An 11018-nucleotide genomic window follows, 5' to 3' on the forward strand; every position below is an offset into this window, starting at 1 on the left:
CTTCTGAGTTATGATTGGAGCAAATCTCTCAGACCGTATCTGCCCAGAGCTGTGACTGGACAATCGGTTGGAGCCCTTCCCCCTCTAAGACTCGGAAAAGGCTCCAGGCTCCCTTAGCACTCCCCCTCGGGGGCGGAGCCAGGAGAAGGATGGGGCGGGGCGAAGGGATGACCCGAGGGCTCAGGGTTAGTCACCGGCACTCTTCGGGTAGCCAAGGTGTGGGTGTGGGCGTGGCGTGACGGGGCCGCGTCAATGTCCAGATCCTGTCAGAGATCAGAAAGGGCCCAAGAAGGGGGCGGGGAAGTGATGGGCAGACGTAGGTGGAGCCCCAGCCGACCTGACCTCTACACCTTGATTTGAGCTGTCAAGAAATTGGGGACGGGGTGGAGAAAGCTGTCCTGTCCTTAGACCCACACTTTGGGCTTATTTACTGATTTTTACAATGTGTTTACTTATTATTAATAATATAAATAGGCTTATTTAATAATAAATAATAATTGATCATGGAAGGGAAGGGGATCAGGAAAAGTGAGGAGGGGGATTCGGGGGAGTTGGGGTCACAGGGGAGGGGAAGTTTTGGGTAGTGTGGGGAAGGAGAGGTTCTTGGGGTGCAGCAGGGATTCTCAGGGGAGGAAGGGTTGGGATGAGCAGGGAGGAGAAGGAAGGGGTCTGGGTCTTCTGGAGAATTCCTATGGAGGGGAGTTCTTAGAGAAGCCGGCAAGGAGGGATTGCAACAAAGAGGGAACTCCGAGGGTGAGTTAGGGAGGCATTCCTGAGCTGATGAGGGGAGGGGCGAGTGAGGAGCTTTAGGGTGTCGCTACACTTTGTCCCGGAAGCTTCCGAGCAAGCCTAGGTTACATGTATGTAGTTCAGCCGCCGAGAACTGCCCCAACTCAGTCTAGTGATAGAGTGCATCACTCAGTTACAGTTTCCCATCGGTTGGATTCATCCTGGGCAAGTGTGGGTTAGAGTTTGGGGTTAGCACCTGTATGTCCTTGACCCACAGCCTCCTCATCTAAACGGATAGTTTGGACTAGAAAATCTTTTAAGGTTATTTTAAACTCTAAATTCTGTTGTCCTTTCCCGTCCCCGTCCCCAGTCTGTTAGACCCAAGTCCACATTGTGCAGCCCGCCATTTAGCTGGTCCTCCAGGAACCAGAGAACCTGTGCTTGTCTTACATCTCGCAGGGCACCGGGCCTCTTGTAGTTCCGTGGCCCTGGGTGGCTGAGTCAGCACCTGAGGGATGGGTCTGAAAGAGGAGGCTGAGGGCCCGAGGGCCTGTCCTGAGGAGTCAGCTCTGTAGGAATGAGGCTGGACAGGCTTGCCTCCCAGGTCCCCCTCGGGATGGAAGGCCAGCAAGCTCCCTGCTCAGCGCTGCCGTCCTGTTCTGTATCTCCCCTTGGGATTCTGAGACGTGCCCTCCAAACGGAGCAGTCTCTTCTCCTCCCCAGTTCCCCCGAGTTTGCTTCTTGGAAGTCCCGAGGAACTGTTTCAACACGACTGAGTCCGATATGGGGAAGAGGCAGAATGCCATGAGGCAGGGCCCCGGGAGAGGTGCAGGGGGCAGCGGGGTCTGTTTGAACATTGTCCAGCTGGTGGGAGAGAGAAGGAATCCAGAGGCTCGGGAGACCTGATGGCTCCCCCAGGAGTCTTGGGAGGGGCCATGAGTGGTCAAACAGGTGCTTGGGAGTCAGGACGCCCGGGGCCTGCTTATGGCTGAGTCACTCTGTTGTTGTCGTTCGAAGAACCACAAGCTCTGCTCCCCAGAAAACAACAGCAGTGTTTCTGTTGGAGGAACCAGCCCGATGGTGAGACGGATGGGATGGGGGGGGACAAAGGGGCAGCAAGAAAGATGGGGGGAGCTGGGGCCAGGAGCTACATTATTATCCCCTTTGCTCCCTCCTCCTCGATGTCTGGGGCCTGGAAGGGGCAGGATCTCTGTCTTTTCTATGTCTCCAACTCCCTACACAAGAAGCTCTCCTTCCCCATTTCTTGCTTCCATCCCGAGGCCCCTTAGCCCAGCCAGGACTTCTGGGGTAACTCAGCCCCACAGCACTGACCTCCAGGCCCCAGAAACCTCTTCACCTCATGGGGAGTCTTCTGGGACCCCTTGCTCTGCTCCATCTGGCCTAAGATCCTACTCCACCCCATGCCTGGCCTCGGTGACTCCCCTTCCCTCACAGTGGTCTCTCCAGGCTTCCTCCGGGCTGCGGATGGGCCCCCTAATCCCAGAACAGGATTACGAGCGACTGGAAGACTGTGACCCTGAAAGGGACTGTGACAACAGCCAAGACTCCCCCCTCCCAGGGGATGACCAGGAACCCCTGCTCCATGTGCCAGAGGGGCTCAGGGGTGAGTGGGGATCCAGGGAGCACAGTTGAAACAGATTCTGGTGTGGAGCGGGAGACAGCAGAGAGGGAGGGGCACAAGTAGCAGTCCCCACATTTAGAAAGTTCGAGGGGGCAGGGGCATGAAGCCAAAGGGTTAGAGGTGACAGGCTAAGGGACTGGAGACCACCCGAATGACGGCTTAGACTTCTGCATGTAGAGTTCCTTCTCTTACATTTACTAGCCGGGTGCTCCTGGGTAAGAAACTTCATTTCACAGTGTTGGTCTCCTCTGCTGCTGAGACACAGGGTGAGTGTGAGGATTGTAAAAAGAAATGGGAGTGATTGTCTTCCCTGCCTTTTTTCCATCCAGGCTCTTGGCATCACATCCAAAACTTGGACAGCTTCTTCACCAAGATATCTTGTGTGCCCGGTGTTGAGGGCAGCTGTAGTGGGCAGCTGTGAGATGGCAGGGCTGAGGGCGAAGACTGGGACATTCCTTGGAAAGGAATGGGGGCCTGAGAACTGGCAGGGGCTGGACTTTAGGAATGAATAGTCTGGTTGGAGGTACTCAAAGGGAGGGGGTTCAGTGGGCACTGGGGTTGGGGGAGATCTTTGATGACTCGGTCTTATTCCTTGATAAGTTTGGTACCTCTACAATTACCATCAGCGGAATGGCTTTGCCTGTATGTTTCTGGAGGATGCCTTCCAGTTAGGGTAAGTCCTTTATATTTAGTTCCCGTCTTCATCCCCGCAGTCCCTCTTCTCACCTCCCCATGTAGCCGCCACTTCCTTTCCCTCTCTCCTTTCCCATCCCTCAGCAAGCCTGGCAGGCCTGGGATGGTTCCCCTGGGATCTGTTGGCCTGACCCCAGGCTCTGCTCCCAAGCCCCGTCACCCTGGGATGCCTCTGGTCCTGCCTTCATCCTTATCCCACTCCACCCACAGACAGTTCGTTTTCATTGTTGCCTTCACTACTTTCCTGCTCCGCTGCGTCGATTATGATGTTCTCTTTGCCAACCGGCCTGTTAACCACACGCGGCCTGGAGCCCCTGGCTCCCACCAGACCCCTGGCGTCCTTCCCAGCAAGGTGACCCTGTCTGATGCTATCCTGCCTGCTGCCCAGTGTGCCCAGCGGTGAGTGAGAGCAGAGAAGGGGTGAGGGCAGCGGGGCTTGGGAGCCTGGATGGTTCCGGGATGGAGATCAGAGACACTGTCACCCCTCCTCATCCTCTGTTCCAGCTACAGCCGAAGCGCAGGCAAGGATGAGCAGAGGGCTAGGGGAGTAAGGCTGAACAGAGACAGTCAGACTGGTGAGAGGGAAGGGACCCGGGAATCTCACCTGTTCTGTCCCTGTCTCAGTCCTCTGAGCCAGGTCCTCCTCCTGGACCCATGTCTAATCCTGGCCCATTTGTCTAATCTGCTCTTTCCTCTATCCCTACCCCATGCCCTTTGATTATGGGCTTACTAGTTCTGCTATGTACCCTAACTCTAATCTCTTTAGGTAATGAAACCCTAATCCAGGCCACCAATCTGTCTGTTTAATACAGGGTACGTTCCAGCTCGCTCCTGATCTTCCTTTTGTTCCTGGCCACTGGGTTTTGGCTATTCCGTCTTCTACGATCCCTCTGCAACCTTCTGAACTATTGGGATATCCGAACATTTTACAGAGAAGCCCTGCACATCCCCCCTGTGAGTTGGAGGTCGCAGGGTGCTGTGAAAATAGGTCAAATTGGAGTTAGAGAGGGGAAGAAGAGAACACGATAATAGGTCAAAGCAGAAGCTGAGGGAAACCGTTTTCCACCAGCATCCAGAGGTCTGAGACATGAAGGTTGAGAATAAGGATATTTTCAAGTTATCAGATCTTCCTTGACATCTACTATACGCTTGGCTTTGTGGGAGACAGGAATGATAAGACATGGGGCTTGCCTTTGGAGAGCTCACAATCGAGGTGAACAAACAAGACTGGTACCTGTGTCTCAGGACACCAGATAATGCCAGATGGCTTATAATCACATCTATACGGTGCAGACATCAGGAGCTCTATAAAAGGAAGGAACAGATAGGCAGAAAGAATAGTTTGAAAAGAAGAGGAATGGTTGGATAGAATTTGGATAGAAAGGTTACCTTTTTGCAACTTCTGTTCATTTCTCCTCTTTCTGCCCTCTGGGGTCAATCATATCCACATCTGGATTCATAGAATCACAGAATGTTGGACCTGGAAGAAGTGTTAGAAGTCACCTAGACTCAGCTTCTTACTTTACAGGTAGGGCATTTGGGGCCCATGAAGAAGAGAGGTTTGCCTAAGGTCTGATAAATCCTAGAATTAGGAATCGGTCCTCAATACTGCCCTGTATTATCTGGCTCTCCTAAGTAGACAGTAGGTTTGGAGCTGGAAAAGGTCTGAGTTTAAGGCCTGCCTTGGACATGCACTGTGTTCTCATGGGCAAGTCACTTGATCTCTCCATGTACCCAGAGAACTCTGAATGACTTGGAGTTACATTTTCCTTGATGGGAGGAGTTTCTATTTTGGGAGTTCCTCACACTGATGAAATCACAGGTCTTAACTACCACTTGCTCCTCCCCTAGATAGCCGGCTCCTGAATGGTCCTTTTTTGTATTTCTCATAGCTCTAAATACTGGGTTGGGCAAATAGTAGGCATTTAATAAATATTTGTTGGATGAATGGATTCTTATCAGAGTTATGAGAAATCCTTGCTGGGTTCAGAATAGGATCTGATGGGAGTGGTGTTTTAGGAAGGTCAGTCTGGGGGCTGAGTGGAATTTGAGGACAAGAGACTGGAAGGAAAAAGCCAATTTTATGGTTGTTGAAATGGTCCAGATGCACATGATGAAGATCTAGATTAATGTGGAAGGGAGCGTCTCTTTTTTTTCAAGAAGTCAAGAAACTATTTCTCTGGATGGGTTTTTTTTGGGGGGGGGGAGGAAGAGGAAATAAAATTTTTGACTTCATTGGTATTAGGAGGAAGTGCTTCATTTCCTTTATCAAAGACTAGGGCATTAAGAGGTCAGCTTAACTGCCCAGAGTTGCACAACCAGGATGTGTTAAAAGACAGCACTTGAATCCAGCACTTCTTGGTCCTGAGGCCTCCTTTCTAGATTGACCAGTAATCACTGAGCCGGGCACTAGGGGTGATCCTTTGTGTAAAACATGCATGTGCTCTTGGGACTCAGTCTGGGTCGGAGGACAGAACATGACAGGTATGAGAAGTTCACCTAAAAACAAAAAGGGCAAGGGGTCAAACAGCTTGACGTGATTTATAATCTGATGAGCTGCATAGACAATGAAGATTATAAGAGTTCAGAAGAGGACGGAGAGGAAGGATGATATGGTAGGTCTGATGACAGACTGGAAGTAAGGGTTACAGAAAAAGAGAATTCTGGTGCCTGAAGCTGTGAGCCTGAGGGGCCGAGAGGAGACCAAGCTCCAAGACACAGAGCTGAGGCTTGGGGCAGCAAGAGGGCATGAGTTCCCTCTCAAGCCACTGTCTCCCAGAGGGGGCGCGGCCCACATTTACGTAGTGGTCATCAAGGGGGGGAGCCTTTGGGGTACGGTCCTTCCCAGGAATCACTCCTTTTCCCTCTTCCTTCAGGAGGACCTCAGCAAGGTGTCCTGGGCTGAGGTCCAGTCTCGCCTCCTGGCCCTGCAGCGTGGGGGGGGCCTGTGCGTGCTGCCGCGGCCCTTGACCGAGCTCGATGTTCACCACCGCATCCTGCGCTACCCCAACTACCTGGTGGCCCTGGCCAACAAGGGCCTGTTGCCAGCCCGCTGCCCCCTACCCTGGGGGGGCAGCGCCACTTTCCTCAGCCAGGGACTGGCCCTCAATCTCGATCTGCTCCTGTTCCGGGGCCCGATCTCTCTCTTCCGGGGGGGCTGGGCATTGTCCAGTCCCTACAAGCGGAACTGTCAGAGGCGGACGCTCGCCACCCGCCTCCGCCGGACTCTGTTGCTGCTGGCCCTGGCCAACCTGGCTCTCTGCCCGCTGGTGCTGGCTTGGCAGGGCTTACATGCCTTCTTCAGCCACACGGAACTGCTGCGCCGGGAGCCGGGGGCGCTGGGGACGCGGCGCTGGTCCCGCCTGGCCCACCTGCAGCTGCGCCACTTTAACGAGCTGCCCCACGAGCTCCGCGCCCGTTTGGCCCGCGCCTACCGCCCTGCTGCCCGCTTTTTGCGGGCTGCCGCCCCCCCGGCCCCACTCTCGGCCCTGCTGGCCCGCCATGCTGGTTTCTTTGCCGGTGCCTTGCTTGCTGTCCTGTTGGTGCTCACGGTGTATGACGAGGATGTGCTGGCTGTAGAACATGTGCTGACCGCCATGACAGGGCTGGGGTTGGCGCTGACTGTGGCCAGGTCAGCACATGGGGCACCGCCCTCCTGCCTTGGGGGTCCCAGGGCAGAAATCTTCACCTCTCCTTCTTAGATAAATACCCAGGGAAACATGTCCATCCTTTCATTCCGTTCTCTCCACTTCTAAGTGTCATACAGTTCTAGAGCTTGGAAGGGACTTGGGAGAGCATCTAGTTCTCCTATTTTACAGGGAGGGAATGAAGACCCAGAAAGGGCAAATGACTCACCTGCTCATGGCCACAGAGGGAGTGGGCAACAGTGTTAAGACCAGGACATAAATCTCTTGTCTTGAAGGCCAGCTCTCTACCCATCATCCTACCGCTTAACTCTCCCAGATACTTAAAATTCTGAGCTGACAGGGACTGGAAAACCACCCAATCCCCTAATTTTATAGAAGAGGGAAGTGAGGCGCTTGCTCAAGGACAGCTTGTGAGGGACGGCCAGAAGCAGAAAACCCTCCTGCTTTTTGCCCCATGGCTCTCCTCTTCCTCCAGGTGCTTCATCCCCGAGGAGGAGCTGGTGGGCCGCTCCCCAAAGTCCCTGCTGCAGGCCGCTCTTGCTCACATGCATTACCTCCCGGAAGAGCCGGGACTCACCCGGGAAGCCAGCACTCACCACCAGATGTCGCAGCTCTTGCAGTACAAGGCAGTGAGTGAGCGCAGCTGGCTCTGGAACGTGGTCAGACCACCGGGCCTGGTCAAGGCGGGGATCTGTGGGAGCAGCTGTGGGACCTGACTCCGTAAGGGCATCCCAGGCTTCTCAGGGCTCTCTGGCGGGGGAGCCGTTTGGCCTTAGTGGCTTCTACTCTGCAGTGCCATCTTGGCTGGGTTGGGGAATTCTTTTATCCACAGGTCTTACGCCATTCTCTCCCCAGATAGCCCTTCTGGGGGGTTCCCCCATTTTATTTCCCCTAGGTGTCTCTCCTAGAGGAGCTCCTCTCTCCAGTCCTCACCCCGCTCGCCCTCCTCTTCTGGTTTCGCCCTCGTGCCTTGGAGTTCATTGATTTTTTTCGGCACTTCACTGTGGATGTGGCTGGCGTTGGGGATGTCTGTTCCTTTGCTCTCATGGATGTGAGACGCCACGGCCATCCCCAGGTTAGATCCCCTCTCCCATCCTTCTTCCTGACTCTCCCTTTCTCTCTGTTAGACTTAGGAGATAGGGGCCCTAGGGGGCCAAGGTAGTATCCAAGAATGGGGAGCAAATACAGGCAATAATGTTGTTGTCAGGTATTTCAGGATAGGAGCAGAGTCACTTCCAAGGTGCGGGTATGTGTGAGGCAGAAACAAATTCCATATTTAGAAGCATGGTGATGTAGTAGACCTAATCAAGACAGTAGTCCTGGGCTCTAATTGTGTGACTTGGAGCAGGCTGCTTAATCTCTTCCAGAACTAATATCTTGATTTATTTAATAATAGTAATGACTTGGAGGTAGGTGCTATAATTATTCCCATTTTACAGTTGAGAAAACTGAGGCACACAGGTTAAGTGATTTGAACTCGGGTCTTCCTTATTCCATATCTGGTGTCTTATCCACTGTGTATGTAGCTGTATAGTATAGTCTTTGTCCACCTACTTCACAAGATTCTCTTGAAGATCAAATGATGATTATCAAAGTGTTTTGAAAAGCACCCAGGAGATTGGTAAGTGCAATATAGTGGGCAGAGAGCTGGCTTTCCTGTCTGGAAGATGTACTGCTATTGCTTCTGACATATCCATGCCCCGGGTGAGTGCCCCAGGCCCCTATCTCGGGTTGGCTGTGAATCGTGGAGCCCAGGGAAGTCTGTGTCTGCCAAACAACAGCCTTCACATAATGGCTTATGATTTCCCCAGTGGCTCTCGGCAGGACAGACGGAGGCCTCGGTGTCCCAGCGTGCAGAAGGGGGGAAGACAGAGCTCTCCTTGATGCGTTTTTCACTGGCTCACCCCCGCTGGCGACCTCCTGGGCACAGCTCACGATTCTTGGAGCAGCTTCGGGGCCGGGTACAACAGGATGCGGCTCTCTGGGCTACTACTCCAGTCCGGTCTCCCCCCACACCCGGTCACGGTCCCAGCTTTCTCAGCGACTCCATGTCCTCAGTGAGTCCCTCCCACCCCCAGAATCTTCCCCACCCTGGAGATCTTCACAGTCCGTCCCCAACCCCGCCGGCTCCCTCCTCGCCCCTTGTGTCCCGGAGCCTGTTAGCCTATCCTCTCCTGTGGAAATTCACCGACTTTCCGACCCTGACCTCCCCAAGCACTCTCCCTTTCCTCTTGCCTGCAGCCCGAGGCACTCCTGGCCAGCCTGATGTTGCATCCCCTTCTGCCACCCCGGGATCTGAGTCCAGTTGCTCCCTGCCCAGCTGCTGCAACTGCCAGCCTCTTGGCCTCTCTCTCAGGTTCCACGTCACAGGCTGGCCACGACCCAAGGTGGGGATGGGTGCAAAGGATGGGGTGGGTTGGGGGAATCAGGGTGGAACCATGAGGGGGCACAGAGACACCTAGGGGAAATCCTGATCTTTGGGGGAGAGCCTGGGGAGGATGGGGAAGGGTGTGACCCTGAAATAATCACTGTGGGGAGGTCAAAGCCCACTGGGCTGGGGATGCTGTTTGGAGGTGGCAGAGCATACTTCTGACCCGCCCAGCTGCCGGTTGTAGTTGTGTCTCTCCAGGGGGTGCAGGGGTCCGGAACCCCGCCCTGCTTTCTGAGCTTGCCTCTGCTGAGATGAGTCTTCATGCCATCTACCTGCATCAGGTGAGCTGGTCCGGAGAGCAGGGCGTGTGTGTGTGGGGGAGTGACTAACATTGATGAAGGAGGTGGGGAATCACAACTGCCCTCTACCCCGAAGAGTCGAGCCTCTGGGCTTGAAGGGTGAGGGCAAGAAAAGAGCCCACCGGTGGTGGTGCTCACGGCTTCCCCCCATCACTCAGCTCCACGAGCAGCAGCAGCAAGAGCAGTGGGGGGAAACTTCAGCCACGCCGCTCCCGAGGCTCTGGCCCAGCCCCCAGAGGCCACTCACCCCTGAAGATGAGACCCTGACCTGGCACAGTGATGGTAAGACCCCAGCCATTGGGAAGGGATTGGGAAAGGAGGAAGCGTCATGAGACAGTGGTAAGAGTCTGAGGCTCTGGCTTCTAATCCTGTCTGTTGCTTATTACATCACCTCTATGGGTCTGTTTCCCTGTCTGTGCAATGAAGGCTAGATTGATTCTGAGATCCTTCTGAATTCTGTAGGACTGGTGGCTTCTCTTCCCAGGTACCAGCCCTGCCTCTAGCTCCAGCTCCAGCCCCAGACAACAATGGGGGCCCAAGGGAGCCAGTAATCTACCCCTTGGGGGGTGGCAAGAAGAGGGCAGTGTTCAGAAGGAGCCAGAGCTCAATCCCAGCAGTGGCTGAGAAGTCAAGCAATGTGGTCAGTATTGTCTGGGGTGGGAAAGAGAGAGAAATGAATAGTTAATGGAAAGGGGGTGGTGTGGTGGGGATTAAGAGGACCAGGATAGGCAGACTAATTGGGGTGTGGGGGGGCGATAGGGCAAGGGAGGTTTTCTCTGGATTTGGGGCAACTGGACACCTGCCACACACACCATCTTTTCCTTTCCCAGATTCTCCATCCCAGTTGGCTGATCGAGGTTGGGAAGACAATTAGCCTTCACCTGCTGGCTCTTATGCAAGTCATCATAATTCAGACCAGGGGCTGAGCCTTAGTGGAAGCTGGCAGGCCCTTGGGGGTGGTGGGAAGTCTTGAGCTAGCCCCAGAGAACCGAAGTGAGGATGTGTGGGGGGTGGGCCCATGGGGAAACACTGGGGGCATCCCTTTACACAAGATGAAAGGAGGGGGAGCAGTTGATCCCTCATCAGCACCAGACCAATGACACCCTAATGCCAGCAGTGAGACAGGAGAAACCCCACATTCATTACCATCAGTCCCTCTTTGAAGGAGCGATCACAGAGCAGGGTCATTCATGATGGTATGCGTGACTGGAATTAAATTGGCTGGCAGTAATCAGACACTAGCCATAAGGGAAGGGATATCAAGCTAAGGAGCCGCCTTTTCTTTCGGTTCCCTCCGAATTGGATGGCACTCAGTATGGGGGGTAGGTGGGAAGGGGAGAATTGGTTTTGGGCAGACCCCTGCTCTTGGAAGTTTGTGAGGGGCAGGGGGCTACCTCTGGAATAAAGCACCAAAGACCGCTGTTACCTGTCTGTGACTCTGTGTCCCCGTCCCCAGCTCGGAAAGGAAACCCACGGAGCCTAGCAGTAGTGGCCACATCCGGGGCTTTTATGGGGCCCTGAATGCTGCTATCTCCAGCCTCTCATGGGAGACAGCCTGTGTTCTAGAGCGACGTGGG

The 11018-nt window shown here is 54.3% G+C and overlaps 1 protein-coding gene across 2 annotated transcripts; it reads left to right on the forward strand.

The window, feature by feature from the left end:
• Positions 1 to 160: 160 nt before the first annotated feature.
• Positions 161 to 10862, forward strand: ATG9B (autophagy related 9B). 2 transcript variants are annotated; one of them, XM_052000442.1, is made up of 15 exons: positions 161 to 1809; positions 2185 to 2353; positions 2701 to 2744; positions 2980 to 3044; positions 3275 to 3463; positions 3877 to 4018; positions 5941 to 6695; positions 7187 to 7340; positions 7607 to 7786; positions 8523 to 8768; positions 8953 to 9098; positions 9327 to 9423; positions 9600 to 9723; positions 9926 to 10081; positions 10272 to 10862. In XM_052000442.1, exons 1-14 carry the CDS (start codon positions 1714 to 1716, stop codon positions 10063 to 10065), a joined length of 2547 nt encoding a protein of 848 aa, XP_051856402.1. In that variant the 5' UTR covers positions 161 to 1713; the 3' UTR covers positions 10066 to 10081; positions 10272 to 10862. The 2 variants fall into 2 exon arrangements, with proteins under 2 accessions (XP_051856402.1, XP_051856401.1); XM_052000441.1 differs by having other exon boundaries at positions 161 to 2353.
• The last annotated feature ends 156 nt before the right edge of the window (positions 10863 to 11018 follow it).

Source organism: Antechinus flavipes, chromosome 5 (assembly GCF_016432865.1).
Source record: "Antechinus flavipes isolate AdamAnt ecotype Samford, QLD, Australia chromosome 5, AdamAnt_v2, whole genome shotgun sequence".
Lineage (NCBI taxonomy): Eukaryota > Metazoa > Chordata > Mammalia > Dasyuromorphia > Dasyuridae > Antechinus > Antechinus flavipes.

Excerpts from the sequence above, each read along its gene's own strand:
- ATG9B (XM_052000441.1), top strand. The coding sequence starts at position 1,714 with ATGGCTGAGTCACTCTGTTGTTGTCGTTCGAAGAACCACAAGCTCTGC. Across the intron at positions 8,769-8,952 it reads TCAGCGACTCCATGTCCTCA|CCCGAGGCACTCCTGGCCAG; the intron begins GTGAGTCCCTCC and ends TCTTGCCTGCAG. Across the intron at positions 9,724-9,925 it reads CCTGACCTGGCACAGTGATG|GTACCAGCCCTGCCTCTAGC; the intron begins GTAAGACCCCAG and ends TTCTCTTCCCAG.